This window comes from Meriones unguiculatus, chromosome 6 (genome assembly GCF_030254825.1).
Source record: "Meriones unguiculatus strain TT.TT164.6M chromosome 6, Bangor_MerUng_6.1, whole genome shotgun sequence".
NCBI classification, from domain to species: domain Eukaryota; kingdom Metazoa; phylum Chordata; class Mammalia; order Rodentia; family Muridae; genus Meriones; species Meriones unguiculatus.
Genome location: NC_083354.1, coordinates 67,149,793 through 67,165,150, shown reverse-complemented (window position 1 = coordinate 67,165,150; position 15,358 = coordinate 67,149,793). Strand labels below are relative to the sequence as shown.

At 42.7% G+C, this 15,358-nt stretch overlaps 1 protein-coding gene across 1 annotated transcript in view; it reads left to right on the top strand.

Moving 5' to 3' along the window:
• Positions 1-15,358, top strand: part of Scamp1 (secretory carrier membrane protein 1) — an 85,734-nt gene that overhangs the window by 67,176 nt on the left and 3,200 nt on the right. Inside the window, exons 7-8 of the mRNA XM_060385576.1 lie at positions 6,038-6,139; positions 9,303-9,420. Coding sequence (XP_060241559.1) covers positions 6,038-6,139; positions 9,303-9,420 — 220 coding nt within the window. The remainder of the gene's footprint in view (positions 1-6,037; positions 6,140-9,302; positions 9,421-15,358) is intronic.

Below are 15,358 nucleotides of genomic sequence, written 5' to 3'. Positions count from 1 at the left end.
CAATCTTTATTTCTTTCTGCTTTGTTTCTACTCTTTTAAATAAAACTCTTGCTAATATAATAAGAGAAAACTATGGATTTTTTTCCCCTCTCATTTTTTTCCATCCCTCCCCCCCCCCCCACTCTACAAAGTAGGAAACTTTCTGAATTTATTTGCAAGCCATCAAGGGTGATATTAGTTTTGAAGAGCAGCACAAGACACTAGAAGACAGTGGAGCAGTGCATTCTGTGTGAGCAGGTGCTCCACCTTTAGAAGTTTATATGTAAGCTGGTCAGGTTTTAAGAGAAAAAGTTCCTGGGAGATAAAATTGGCAGAATTAATTTGAATAGCTTAAAAAGAATTTTATACATATGAAGGAGAGAAATAATGATCAAGTACTGATAGGTGTGTATAAAAACCATTAACAAAAGATACTTTCTAACTCCAGGAAACAGAAATGTAAGCTTGGAATCCTGATAGCAGCGCACGCAGCCTTTGTGCTGCAGCAGTGAATATTCAGCAATCACGTGGGCCTCAGTGAGCAGTGCCCCTGAGAGCCCCTTGGTTATGTCGTTATCTGCTGGGATGTGGGCGGAAGCAGGGGAGATGTGGAAGGAAACCCACCCAGGTCTTCATTTGCTGGAATAGGAGCACTGGGCACAGTTCCTGTATGTTAGAAAGAGCAGGGTAAGCTATGCAGGATGTGGTCACCAGTAAGCAAGTGACACTTGCTGGTGCCTGGGAGCGGCAGCTGTGGCAGGGGGTGGGGTGGGGGTTGTGAGTAAGTCTGGGAGACTACTGTTTTTGCAGAATTCCCATGTGGCTTTATATGACTTTCAATTAGTATGTGTAAGTTTATATTATAAAGTATCAAACTAGCTTTATAGTACAGACTGAAAAGCATATTTGAGGGCAGAGCAGAGCCTGCAATAAGCAAGTCACATAGCAGGGTTGCTTGGCTGCTGTGTTCCCCGGTTCAGTACCGACACCTCTACCCTCTTCCTTCCCTTCAAAGGCAGTCAAAGGAGCTATCTCTCCCTCTACCCCTTTACCTGCCACTTCTCACTGGCTTCTCAACATATAGAACTCACCATTCCCTACCTGAGTCTTCAGTCACAAGAAACCTTTGAATTTCCAAGCCAAATTTCTGCCCTCATGACATTGAAGATTCTTTAAAAAACACTCTCTGCTCCTGGCTGCTGCAGTGTTAGTTACTTTATTTCTGTCCTGTCTTCAGCTTAGACTGCTTCACAGTTTTCTATTTTTTTTTTAAATTTTATTTCCTATATTCTATCTCCTTTGTTACTGTAAAGCTTCTTTTGAGGACAGAAGCCAATATGATCCTCTAAGGTGTAAGGCTATCTATAACAGGAAAAAGTCCCAATAATGTGTGATCGCTTGTGAATCTCTCTATGAGCTTCGTCCTCCATGGAGGGTAGACTGCAGGGCTGTTTCTGTATCCCCATGTCCTGCTCCAGCTGCTCTAAACTATAAGCTGTCTTATCATTGTCATGCCCTAATATGTTCTCTAACACAAGGGCCTGAGATAGCCCTCCTTGTTCCTGGCCAGAGTGTTGCCTTGCAGAGTAGTCTCTAAATCCTCTGGAGCAACAGGATCCACTTTGCCCACCCTCAGCTGGCATAGAACTTTGTAATAACACAAAATATGTTAGTTAAACAACTATTCAAGAGATAAACACTAGTAAATATTCCAGTGGACGTTAATCCAGTGTGGGGGTCTCTGGAGTTCCTGGCTCCATTGTAAAATAACATCATTGTAATAAGGTAGGAACAGAAGAATCACTGGGCCTCTAATCTGAGGAATGTGTTGATACTCTGGTCCAAATGATGTTTACAAAAGATTGTAGAGAGTAAATGTCAAGGACTAAGTGACTTACAAACTCTATAGTATATTCACATACATATGTGAGAGACAGCATAATTTTATTCCTACTGGAGGTCAGATATAAAACCATAGGGTCAGCCTACCGTGTTCTGGGTCCTGAGTCCCATCTATAGAACAACAAATAACAAAAAAGCAGCCACAGGCACATGAGTGGCAACTGATCTAATGGAAACTGATCAAGTTAGCAATGGAAAAAGTAAAGGCAAAACTGAGGCATTCTGAAGGAGGATCCTTAGAGAACCCCAGACTAAACCAAAGCACAATATACAGCTATAAGCAATGCAGGCAGGGTTGAAGATGGGAAGCAAGTTCATGGTCTTCCTGAAGCACGTGGGCTATCCAGGTCTCTCCTGCCTTCCAAGCAAGCTGCAACTCTGAAGCCAGACCCCTGTACTGAAAAGAGGAAACTTCACTCTGTGAGGGACAGGACCTTGCTCTGTCTCTTGTCTCCACACTGATCACTGAGAACACCAGCAGCTGTAAATCAGCCCCATGAGGCAGGACGGAGAGCTCCACTCTGCAGCAGTTCCTCTGAGCAGTGTAAGGAGTCTATGGTATATGTGTGTACCCTGAAGTGAGGAGCCTACTGCGAGAGTGATGACTCATCAGGCTGGAGGAAGAAGTGTGGGTTAGGGGTGTTGTAATGTATGTGTGAGTCTCCAGAAGACACAGAGGCAGGTGGGAAGGCTGGGGGATGCTGTGACCTAGGAAGGGAACTCTAAGGACCTGAAGGGACTTACTCCTGTCACTTGTTTCCTTTCTGCTGAACAGTTTGGGGTTGAGTTTTAGCAAGTAAAATGATACAGGCCTTGGAAAATGACTGCTAAACAGAACTGTGACACATTTAGGCAATTAAAAATGGTGCCAGATGTGAAAAGATACTGCCACAATCAAGTAGATGAAGCATCTTCCAAAAATTCAAGGTTGGCTTTTCTCGAGAGACTCACTCTGTGGCCTGGGGCTGGCCTTGAACTTGGCATCCTCTTGCTTCAGCCTCCTGAGTACTGGTCTGCAGGCTTGTGCCTCAACACCTGACTTAAAAGGTCAGTTTTATATTAGAAAGTTAGGGGTAGTCTACTACATTAGAGTCTATATTCAACAACAGAATGACCATCTTATCTAACATAGTAAAAACATTTGGCAAAATCCAATGTCTTTTATTGTTAGTAACAGTGAATAACCTTGAACTAGAAGAGAGGTTTCTCCAAACTGAAAGGAACTGTACAAGCTAAAAACTGTAGCTCACCGCTATCACCGTGTACTGTGGTAAAGGTCAGGAGTGTGGTAAGGCATCCATTCTCAACATTTGTGTTCAGAATTGTATTAGGAGTTCTGGCCAGTATAAGTAGATAAGAAAACAAACAAAGGCATCCAGATCTGAAAAGAAGCAAAAGTATATTGATAGATTTATAATCATCTCTGTAGAAAACATAAATGGAGATAAATATCTCTAATAGATTAGACTCAATATTACTAAGGTGTGAACTTTCTCAAAATGATTCTGCCAATCTGCAGTATAACCCCAAGCAAATCCAAGGAGGCTGTTTTCTAGAAATATGACTTCATTCTTCCAAAGATGTAAGGAAATATCAGAGCTGTAAAATATTTAAAGCAAGTCTACAAAAGAACAACGAAGTTGGCCAACTGTTACATACTTTCTGATTGGAAGACTTGCTAGAAAGTGCCAGCAATCACAGCGTCATGTCTTTGTGTTGATGCCACTTGAATGAAAAATGAACAATCTAAAAATTAAAATGAGCCCCCATATGTAAAATCCAGTTTTGAAAAATGATTATTTATTTTATGTATATGAGTGCTCTTATCTATATGTCCAACTGAATGCCAGAAAGAGGGCATCAGATCCTGTTTTAGATGGACATGATCCATCATGTGAGTGCTAGGAATTGAACTGAGGACCTCTGGAAGAGCAGACAGTGCTTTTACCACTGAGCCATCTCTCCAGCCCTGTAAAATCCAGTTTTTAAAAAACCAAAAGTTGTTTACTTTTATTTATGACCATTTGTGTGCATGAGCACCATATGCCTGCAGTGTTAACAGAGACCGGGAGAGGGCGAAGGGTCCCTTGAATGACTGTGAGACATGTGTGTGTTGAGAGCTGCACCCTGCCAAGACAGCCATCGCTGCAGCCCCTCAGCCCTGATGTTTGAGGAAATGCACCGCAGCTCAAAAGAGGCTGTTTAAGAACCATTGCTGGGACCTTGGTGATCCCTGAAGATTCTACCATACTTTAGACCATATTTTCAGAAAGTCAGTCCAAAGAGCATGTGCATAGATGCAGAGCTGCAAGACAAGGAACTTACGGAGGAGACAGGGAAGGGCTTCATCTCTTTGGCTTTGGTGAAGTAGGTTTTTTAAATTTGTTTCTTTGTTTTATTTTTTGTTGTTATTTGTTTTGATTCAATACTAAAATTTAAAAAAAGGGTGAGTAGACAAACCGAAGTTCATAAAAAGGCAAATCTTTTTCTTAGAAGATACTCTTGGGTTGCCCCAAATGCACACATACTTCCATACTCTTACGATGCTCTGAATGTACATGTGCTTTCATACACAAATCTGCAGATTGGAAAGACAAGCCCCAGACTACAAGAATATCTCTGCCAAGCATTTATCTAATTAAGGACTTGTATATCCAGAATATATTTTTTTAAACTCTGAAAAGTCAAGAATAAGGAGGAAAATCTAATTAAAATACCAGAAAAAGACTTTAACAGTATAACTAAGATCTGTGGATTAAATGAAAAGTTGCTGAACAACACTGCTTGCTGAGTTGTTAGCTTTGTAAATCAAAGCTAAGTAAGACTGGTGTTAGCTTTCTCGCTGTACAAAACATGGCTGACGAGAAAGAAAGGTTTGTTTTCCTTGTGCTATCAGCAGTTTGGCTTCACGAGGGAGCAGTTTCCATTATGGCAGCCAGAAAGCAGAATGGAGCAGGAACAGGAATGGCAAAATAAGGCCCTCAGCGAGCCTCAGTGACCTGCTTCCTCCAAGCCCACCTTTCACACTTCCAGCACCTCCCAGTCGTCCACTCAGATTCTGAATCCAGCGCTGGCTTAAAGCGTGTCAACAGCCCTCATGATCTAATTTCTCTATAAATGCTTATGGTCTGCTTTACTGACCTAGTCTAGATGTCTGTCATCCCAACCTTGATAGCTAACTATCAAGATAGGGATGTGCTAATTAGAATGGCTAGAATTGTAAACATGACCACAGCGAGTGTTAATGAGATGCAAAGGACCTGAAAGACTCACTTGCTACCAGTAGGAGTATAAAATAGAGCAAATTTATAAAATAACTCAGCAGTTTCTTAAACACTTACATATGTTTACCACATGCCCTAGCCATTCCACTTACATGATAAAAGGAAATCTATGTCCTTATGGAGATACTCACACATGAATTCTCACAGCAGCACTATTTGTAATAGCAAAAAGCTGGAAGCAACACACCTCCCCACCACCAAAGAATGGCACTCGGCAGTGGGAAGGGCTGAAGTCATGCACCTGCTGAAACATGGACTGTGAAGGAAGGAAGGAAACAGGGCAAGAAAGATCACGGACTGCATACATCCCATTAAGTGGCAAGCCAGGATGACAGGAAACTGGGTCGAAGGAGGAGAAAGGAGAAAGCTTCAGATAAGTTCTTAGTATCGATGGCGTAAAGTCCAAGTACTCACAAATGACATAGCTTAGCAGTTGGTGTTAATTCTACAAAGTAGTTCATTAGAAAAGGAAAACCAAGGACTGAAGAGGTGGCTCAGAGGCTAAGAGTACTGACTGTTCTTCATCCAGGCCCAGGTTTGATGTCAAGCACACAACCATTTGTAACTCAAGTTCCAGGGGATTTGATCTCCTCTGACTTCCAAAGGCACTGCACACAATGTTGCACAGACATACGTGCAGGCAAAACAGCTGTACACAAAAACAGGCAAACAGTTTCTTAAAGGAAGAAATCTGACCTTTCAAGGTGGATTCTGGTGTTGAACAGAGCCAGAGCAAGCCAGGGATACTTATGACAGTTTGCACAGAGCGTTGGTGAAGTGGAGTTGGAGTGCTCAGGTGCCTGCCCCTTTAGGGCTTGCTGTCAGTCTGTGTGTGGATGTGAAGAATGACATTCTCCCCTTTTCTTTTAAAGGAGTGACAGTTCCTTCAGGTTCTTTGTGTTCTTCTTCGTCTATATTTGTCAGTTTGCTGTCCATGTGCTCCAGGCTGCAGGATTTCATAACTGGGGAAACTGGTGAGTTATTTACTGTCTTAAATTGCTAACTTAGTATCTGTTGAACAAATCTGCTGTCCTAGTGAGTTAACACAGAAAAATGTCAGATTGGCAAAAGCAAGCACAGAAAAACAGAAGTACTAAAAAAACCCAATTGAAAACATTCTAAAACATAACTTTGGAAAAACTTCTCAAAGATTATGCTCCTGTGTAAAAAAGCCTCAGTACATTGAATGTCCATATTAACTAAGATAGGCATGCATCAGGCATGAGAAGGAGTTGTGTGAAGGAGACCAAAGAGTGATCAGAGAGAGGACAGATCGGCATCTGCAAGAACAGATTCAAGAATCTGAAGGAAAAGGGTCCAAGTTAAGTGTAAAGTATTATTTTAGATAAACACACAAAGGTGAGACTGTGGTATGTATGCGTGCACACACACACACATACGCACACAGAAAAATTTGTTAGTGTGTGTGTGTGTGTATGTCCAGGTACACACATCTTTCAACAGTAAAATCATTTTCAGCCTGGCGGATGCTCATTTAGTAGAAGTAGGGAAATTTGAGGCCAGGATAGAATAACAGATCTCTGTTAATGTCTTTCCATGGGGGAACATCCTTGAGTGAGACGGTGGGTGGAAGAGGGTGTGTCTTTAAAATACCCGCTTCTCCCTTCTTCCATGTAGAGAACTGCCTCCCTTCCAGCCTCTGCGTGCACAGGCATGAACGGTACTGCTGTTTGCTACTTGGTCTATTAACTAGAGTTGCACTGGGCATAGAACTAGAATGTGTGGAGACTTGAGTTTTGTGCTGCCTCTGAATGGCTGTGACTGGCTGGCAGACAGCTCTCAGCAGTTTGTAAAGTACCCAGTTTGCACACAGGCAAACAGATGATGCACTTGGTTGTTTTCAGTTAGTTCTTGGAAACCACTATTTTCATTATTATCCTAGATAGTGGTTAGATAATGCTTTAGATGGTTAAAAATGTACCGCTTCAATGATATACACATACATAATTATACCATATATTTTTAGAAGCTTCGTAATGTAAATGTAGGGAGGAATATAAAGCTGAACATAACAGTTATGCCTAGGTACACGGAGTCTGCTAATGGGCATAAGTACTGTTTTCTGATATACCTTATGTAGCTCAGGTATCTTTAGTCATAATTAGAATGAAAGTAATTGTAGACCATTACTTGTTGTAAGACCATTGAGCATTCCCAGGCATCCTTTACCTAGTCCCTGATAGTATAAAATACAGTAAGACATAAAAACAAGGACCTTGACATTGACAGAACATTTCCATCACCGAAGAGTCGTGTTGCTCTTTGTATGGCCGCACTGACTCCTGTCCCCATCCTCCTTCACCCCTGGCATACATCCACTAAGCTATTTGTCACTTCTATTATCTTGTTATTATTAAGGTTATTATTCTAATAACCTTAAGATGGTTGTATAAAAGGAATCATATGATTGGCAGATATTGACTTTTCCCTCTCAGATACATGTAGCCATAATTTATTTTTATTTTTTCTTTGTGTGTGTGTTTTTAGATTTTGTTTTTATGTGTATGAATGTTTGCCTGAGTCTGTGGTTTTCATCATGTGCATGCAGTGCCCATGTAGGCCAGAAGAGAGCCTCAGACTCTGGGGATTGGAGTTAACAGATGTTGTGAGCTGCCATGGAGGTGCTGGGAATTGAAACCTGGTCCTCTGGAAGAACAGTGTTCTTTATCACTGAGCTATCTCTCCAGCCCCTTTTTGTTCTTGAATAGTATTCCCTGGTATGGGTATACCACAGTTTAACAGTTTATCAGTTGAAGTACATCCCAGTTGTTTCCATTTGGGAGGTAGTCTAAATAGAACCTCCATGAGCATTTCAGGCCAGGTTTTTGTGTGTACATAGTTTTCATTTCTATGCTTAACAATGTATTTATACTTTATTAATTCATTTAGAAATCATGTGTTAAGCTTTTTAAAAAAAAACTGACAAACTTTCTAGAGTAACTGTACTGTTTTATATGCCCTCCAACAGTTGTGAGAGATTCAGCCTCCACATCCCTGTGAGCAGTGCAGTGGTGTCATTACTATCTTTTATTTTAGCTGTTCTGATGGGGTGGGGGTCGAGGGGGAGTGGGTGTCTCCATCCTGGCATTGTGGTTTGAATTTACATTTATCTAATGACATCTTTTTATTCCTTATTTGCCTAATTTTTGTCTCACCTTGTTTGCCTGTTTTCTAAATGAGTTGTTGGGTTGTATTTTTGTTGTTGTTTTGATTGTTTTTTTATGTGACTGAATCTATTACTTTTCTCATCAATGTGAGAAAATACCCAAAAGTACTTTAAGGGAGGAATTATTTATTTGGGGCCATAGGTCATGGTTTTAGAGAATTTCAGTCCATCTGGCAGAGAAGGCAGAACATAGGAAGCCCTTAGTCAGACAGGCCCAGAGCATAAAGCAGAGCTCTGATGTGTGGCTGATGAGGAAACAAAATGAGAAAGGAGGCAGCCAGGGATAATGAGCAACAGGGCCTGTTGCCTGTGACCTGCTGCTTCCTGCTAGGTCTCACCTCCTAAAATGTTTGTAACATTCCACACCAGTGTCACCTGCTGGGCCTCCTGCGCAAACATGTGAGTGTGTTGGAGACATTTCATATTTAAGCTTTAATGCTGAGTAGTAAAAGTTGAGTCTATATTCTAAAAGTGAATTATTCGTTGGATTTGTGCTCTGCATCTATTTTCTTCCCTAGTTGAAACCGAGCATTTAAAAATGCAATAAAGAACTCGCACATTTAAGACTTGGTGTATTTAAAAAATACAATCATCTTGTGAACTCCTGGGGCTTGGGAGTGTGGCTTGCCTGAAGATTCGGACTGGTGCTTCTTAGCTGTGTGGCCAGAGGAGCACTGAAGGTCTGTGTTAGTTAGTGCCTTATCTAAAAATTAAGCGGCATCTTATGGGAGACTGTGGAATTATCACACGCATTGCAGGATGGCTGTGAAATTTATCACATATATTATGGGAAGCTGTGGAATTTTCACACATATATAGCAGGATAGCTGTGAAATCATCACACATATAAGGAATGCTAAATTGCTGGGCTCTGGAGAGCTGACTGCATGTCCCTGCGTTTGAGAGGTACATTGACTTGTTTGCCTAATTACAATTTTGCTGTCCCTTAGTGGCTGGATTTCATCCCTTACTGGTCTCAATAAGAACATTCCAGTTGGAATCATGATGATAATCATCGCCGCACTTTTCACAGCTTCCGCAGTCATCTCACTCGTCATGTTTAAAAAAGTAAGTGGAACTGGTCTCTGGACATGTTACAGTGGCCCTACTGTGCAGGTCCCATCATGCCATGCTGCTGTTAGGCCAGTCATTCTGGGGTTCTGCATGTTTGCCCTCCAAGGATTATGATTTATGGTTATTTATAGACACATCTTAAAATGGTATCATATATTAAAATTGACTTAAAAAGTAAAAACATCCCTGATCTGAAAATCCAGAACCTGAAACACTCAACAATAAGAAACTTTTTGGGCATGGACTTGGTACCATGAGAGAAAAATTCCCTCCTTGACCTGGCAGGAGAGATTATAGAGTATCATTATCTCTAAACCCATTAAAATGTTGTATAAAGTACACAGAAGTCTGTGTATACAGTATGTATAAAAGATAAATGACTTTCATGTTTAGATTTGTATCCCATCCAGGACATTTCCTGATGTATATGCAAATATTCAGAAATCAGAAACATCTTTGTGTCAAGCATTTCAGACGAGGCTCCTAAGTGTATACTACTTTTTTCAATATAAAGTTTATTAGCTTGATGAGTAAATATAAGTAAATTTATTGTATTTTTGTCTGCATTTAAACTTTAAAGACACTAAATTGTTTATGCATTACATTTCTTTCATTGTTTTCTGTATACTGCCCGGCAGCTTCAGAACATGTGCAAGGAATAGAGATAGAAGTAACTTTATTGAAGAGCCCTTCCCTCCTGGGAGCCTGCAGGCTTGGCTGCACTCTTCCTGCTGCTGTTTCTCAGAGAAGCTCCAAACTTTCTGCACCAAGCACGAGGGCTGCTGAAACGCATCCCTGGGAAGTCCCAAGTCCTCCAGCCTTTTATTTCCATCCTGTACCACTGTGGCCTCAGTCAAACAAGTGATTGTCTCAGGCCACGTGATCAGGTTCTGCTGAGGCTGCAGCTGCCCTCTGCTTCTCTGATGGGCCAGAGGTTGGAAATGCAGTTGGCGCCCTGTTTCCAGCCATAGGAAGTTTTTTGTAGCAACGTTGTCTTCTGCCATCATTCCCATAGTGAAACCTAAATAGCTGAGAGTCTTGGACTAGGAAGACAATGGTTTAGGCAAGTCCATACATCTTCAGCCATTGAAGTTTACAGTTTACAAGGTACATGATGTAGCAAGCATTTTATATCAACAAAGCTGTTTGTTTTTAAAGAGATACTCCTAACAGCTCCATGTGGGACTGAGACAGGGAACGGACTTTTTGCAGTTCTGATTTGTGTATGTCAGTGCCGAAACTGTTGCGTCCATGACTTGTGAAGCTTTCTCTTCTGTGACTTGTGAAGGTGTCTCTTCTTCTACTGCCCTTCAGTTAGCTTTTTTAGAACACTGACGTGGTTTTTTTTTTTTTGGTGGTTTTCTGTCTCTTGCTTCCATCCCTAACCTGACAGTCAGAAGAGCTTGTACAGTTCACTCCTCCTCCCCTACCTCAGCATTCGGAATGTTCTGTGTGTTGATCTAGCAACAGCCACAGCAGCCTCAGCCACAGACCCGCCTGGTGCAGAATGCTGCTGTGGCCTGTGAGCCGAGCGGTGGAGAGCCTTGCACTCCCCCAGATCGCTCTGCCTATTTCCTGTCATTTGCTGTGCCTAGCTTTTTTCACCTGTGGAGATACCGCCTTTCTGCCACTTGAAGACACACTAATGCTTTTTCAAGCTGTTTCTCAGACCCTCCTGACCATTTTGCAGTCGTTCTCATTACCCCATGTGTTCGGGGAGTCCTCTCTTTTGGGGCACTGAAGGGCTTTCTTGCTGTTTAGAGGCTCACACGCGCCTGGGGCATGTGCCAGTATATAGGCCTCGTGGTCCACATGGTGCCAGACTGCAAAGCATCCTGAGTGTGCCGCTGTCACCACTAGGATGTGGTGACTCCTGCTGAAATGAATGCCTTCCCTTACTGCTGTGCTCCAACCAGGGTCCCCCAGCTGCCCTGTCGGTGTCTTCGCTTCAGTTGAATCCTCACGCCAAACAGTAAGGGCACGATTAGTGTGTAAGTATCTTTTTGAATGAAAGAAGAACTGGCAGGGACCACTTTCACAGTGGTTACCTTCACAGTGTGAGGATAAAGTGAGTGCATGACCCCTTTAATACTGAGAGTCTGATTTAGGGTCTACTTTTTTGTTTAGCCCTCCAGAGAAACAAACAACCAAACGAGGAGACTGATGACAGTAAATTGGCTTGTTTTGTTCTGAGAGCTAGAGAAGTGAGCCCAGAATTTATAGGGCTGACTCTTAGAAGGGTGTTTGAGTTTCTTTTCCATTGCCGTGATCAGGAGCAACTAGTGAAGGAGAGAACTTACTCCAGTTTGTACGTCCAGGTCACCATCCACCGCTGAGGGAAGCCTGAGGGGGCTGTAGGCAGAGAGCAGAGAGCAGAGAGCAGAGAGCAGAGAGCAGGAGGCTCAGCCTGTGGCCACGGCCCCTTTGCGGGTCGCACCTCAGATATTCACATTATGATTCACGGCAGGAGCAAAACTACAGTTATAAAAGTAGCAACGGAATAATTTTACTATGGGGGGGTTGTCGCCACAACATGAGGAACTGTATTAAGGGTCCCAGCATTGGAAAGGTTGAGAACCACTGCTGGGGAAGAATGCTCTGATTCATTCAGCTAGCTTTCTTAAACAACCCAGAGTCTACTTAAAAATAAGTGTGTGCATGCTTATTTGTGTGTGTGTTGGGGGGAGGGCTTGTCCAGCGGAGGGTGTCAGATCCCCTGGAGCTGTCTGACTTGGTGCTTGGAACCAAACTATGATTCTTTGCAAGAGCAGCAAACACAAAAACTGCCATCTCTGCAGCCCTGCTTACTGCCTTTCTGTGGGCTAGCTCGGATGGAGATCATCTCGAGTGCTCTGTTCTATGACTAATGGTGAGCTCTCACCTACAAAATACCTTCACGTGGTTTCATAATTGGGAACTACGGCCTAGCTAGCATTAATGCCTCTCTTTAGGGAGATACATTTTTGGATATAATTAGACAAACTTATACATCCCTGTCCATTTTTGGATATAGTTAGACAAACTTATACATTCCTGTCTGGCTTCAGAACTAGAACTGCTAACCCTTTTGCCTGCGCTTACCAAGTGCTGAGGCTGTGTTGTGCACAGCCTTACTTGGTTTCTACCCAGGGCCTCATGCTTTCTAGGAAACACTTACTATCGGTGTGCTGTCTAAAACTGGAAAGTCAGGGAGTTTAGAGTCTTACCGAAGCTTCGTGGCATTTTGTGTGTTATTAAACCAGCTGTCACGTGTGTGCCAGTGCCAGGCACTGTGCCGCACATGTGTCCATTGGCGCGCATTGTGGTGTGAGAGAATCAGGAGAATCCAGTCATTTCATGGCTGCCACAGAAGGAAGTACAGGGAGCGAGGAGATGGTAATGTTTGGAGAGTCTAGTTTTGTTTGCTTTTCTTTTTGTGTTTGGCTTTGAAAATTCAGTTTTGCTATACAATCTAAGCTAGCCTCAACCCCTGGGTTCAAGTCATTTTCTTGCTTCTCAACCTCAAAGTAGCTGGGAAAAGCCAGGTGCCAGTATCCCTGAGATAAAGCCTTAGCTGAGATACAATGAAGACTGCCCATGATTACAGTTGTCACAGAAGGGGATAAGAATGAGGGGGAAAGCATAGAGGAGATAAGCAGTTGAGAGAGTGTGGCAAATTTAAGGGTCTAAAAAAGTCTTGGATGGACCAGGGAGCAACTTGTGGTGCATAAGCTGGGTATAGATAGGTGCATAAGATAGGTATCCATGGTGGAGGGTAGCGAAGAGCTCCAACACAGCTGTATCCTCAGCTCCTGCATGGCCTTGGGAACTAGGAGACCTTGTCAGAGAGTTTTAATCTTCTCCGAAGAGATGTGGTTCACCAAAGAAGAGTTTTAGGGAGCAGAGGAATTGGATTGCTGTGACAGGCTTTGGAAGAGTTATTCTGAAGTAAATAAAGGATTTGTGGAACAGGGTATAGGATTTGGAAGCCTGAGGTAACTCCTCCTCCTACAAGAAGGTTAGGGTTCTTTCTAGTTGGGCCTCCTCAACAATGTGATTTAGGGGATGGGCCATTTAGGAAGAACAGGTTTGGGGCCAGTATGATGGCTCAGTGGGTGACAGTGCTCACTGCCAAATGCACCACCTGTGTCTGACCCAGGACCTAGCTGGAGGAAGGAGAGGACCAGCCCCTTCAGGTTATCCTCCGGCCCCCAACACACCAGTAGGGTTTGATGTCATGTTTTGTTGGGAGTTTGAAGTACTAGCAGAGCCTGTGTGTGAATAAGCCTGGTAGACTTCTAGACAGACAAGTAGAAGCAAGCAAAGAAATCCAGCCTGGGTTTTCAGACTGGGAATTTTTGGCTCTTTGAGGTGAGTGAGGCCTGAGAGAGCACGAAGAAGCATAGAGCCAGAAGAGGGCCAACGGCAGAACGCTAGAACATGAGAAGGGCGTGGGATAGGGCATGCGGGAGCACATACTCCGCATTAGGAGGTCAGGGCATGGGGGAGCACTCAGGGTCTGGGGGGGAGCACTCACTCTGCAGTGGCACTGTCAGTCATACGCAGGGTCTGAACTCGAGGTAGGAATTCTTCTCCCTTCTGTTTTTTCTCTTTTCCATGAAGGGATAGTTGTATAACTGAGCTCATATGCCAGGCATTCAAAATAAATATGATTATTTCCCAAATAAAATAAAAGTATTTATCAGTGTTCTGTGCATGCTCTATTTGAGTGCCCACTCTGACGTTAGTTCATTTTTAAATGCATAACTTAAAGTCACTAGTTGACTCTTGTATGTGTCCATTATCAGTTGGTCTGTCTCATTCTTTTTTTTTCTTTTTTTAATTGTTTGTTATTATTAGTTACATTTTATTAACTCTGTATCCCAGCTGTATCCCGCTCCCTCATTCCCTTCCAATCCCACCCTTCCTCCATCAGCTCCTCCCTGCCCCTTTCCAAGTCCACAGACTGGGGAGGACTCCCTCCCCTTTCGTCTGGCCTTGTTTTATCAGGTATCTTCAGGGCTGGCTGCGAAGTCCTCCTCTGTGGCCTAACAGGGCTGCTCCTCCCTTGCGGGGTGGGGAGTCAAAGAGCCTGCCATTGAGTTCATGTCAGAGATAGTCCCTGTTCCCCTTACTATGGGAAAACAATCGGTTACTGAGCTACCACGAGCTTTGTCTGAGTAAAGGTTCTAGGTTATATCCATACATGGTCCTTGGTTGGAGAAACAATTTCAGAAAAAAACCCTGTGCCCAGATATATTTGGTCCTTGTGGGGCTCCTATCCTTTCCCCGTCATACTAACTCCCCTTCTGCCGAAGGTTTGGTTATGAGTCTTAGTATCTGTTTTGAAATGCTGCTTGGTAGGATCTTTCAGATGCCTTCTGCGGTAGACTCCTGTCATATGTCCAATGCACATCTCATTTGTCTAAGTGAGGATTGATCATCTTACCTCACGTCTGCTTTCTTGTTTATCTCCTTTAGGTGTATAGACTTCATTATGTTTATTATATCTTGTAGGTCTATATAAGCGAGTATATACCATGTTTGTCTTTCTCCTTCTGGGATATCTCACTCAGGGTGATCTTTTCTAGATCCCACCATTTGCCTGCAAATTTCATGATTTCCTCATTTTTGATTGCTGAGTAGTATTCCATTGTGTAAAATACCACAATTTCTGTATCCATTCCTCCGATGATGGACATCTGGGTTGTTTCCTTCTTAACGTGAAGTAAGGAGGTCAGACGAGATGATTTTTCTGTGTGATACTCTGGATTCTAATACATGGTACTATAAACTAAAGAAATCATCAGTACTCAGAACTTCTATAACTCTGCTGTAAACTGAGATCCGAGAACAACCGATTCTTTAACCATGACTTAAAAATTAACAAATTATCAAAAACAAACACACAAAGACCTTGTCAGGAGCATGCAGCTCTCATTTGTAACCACTA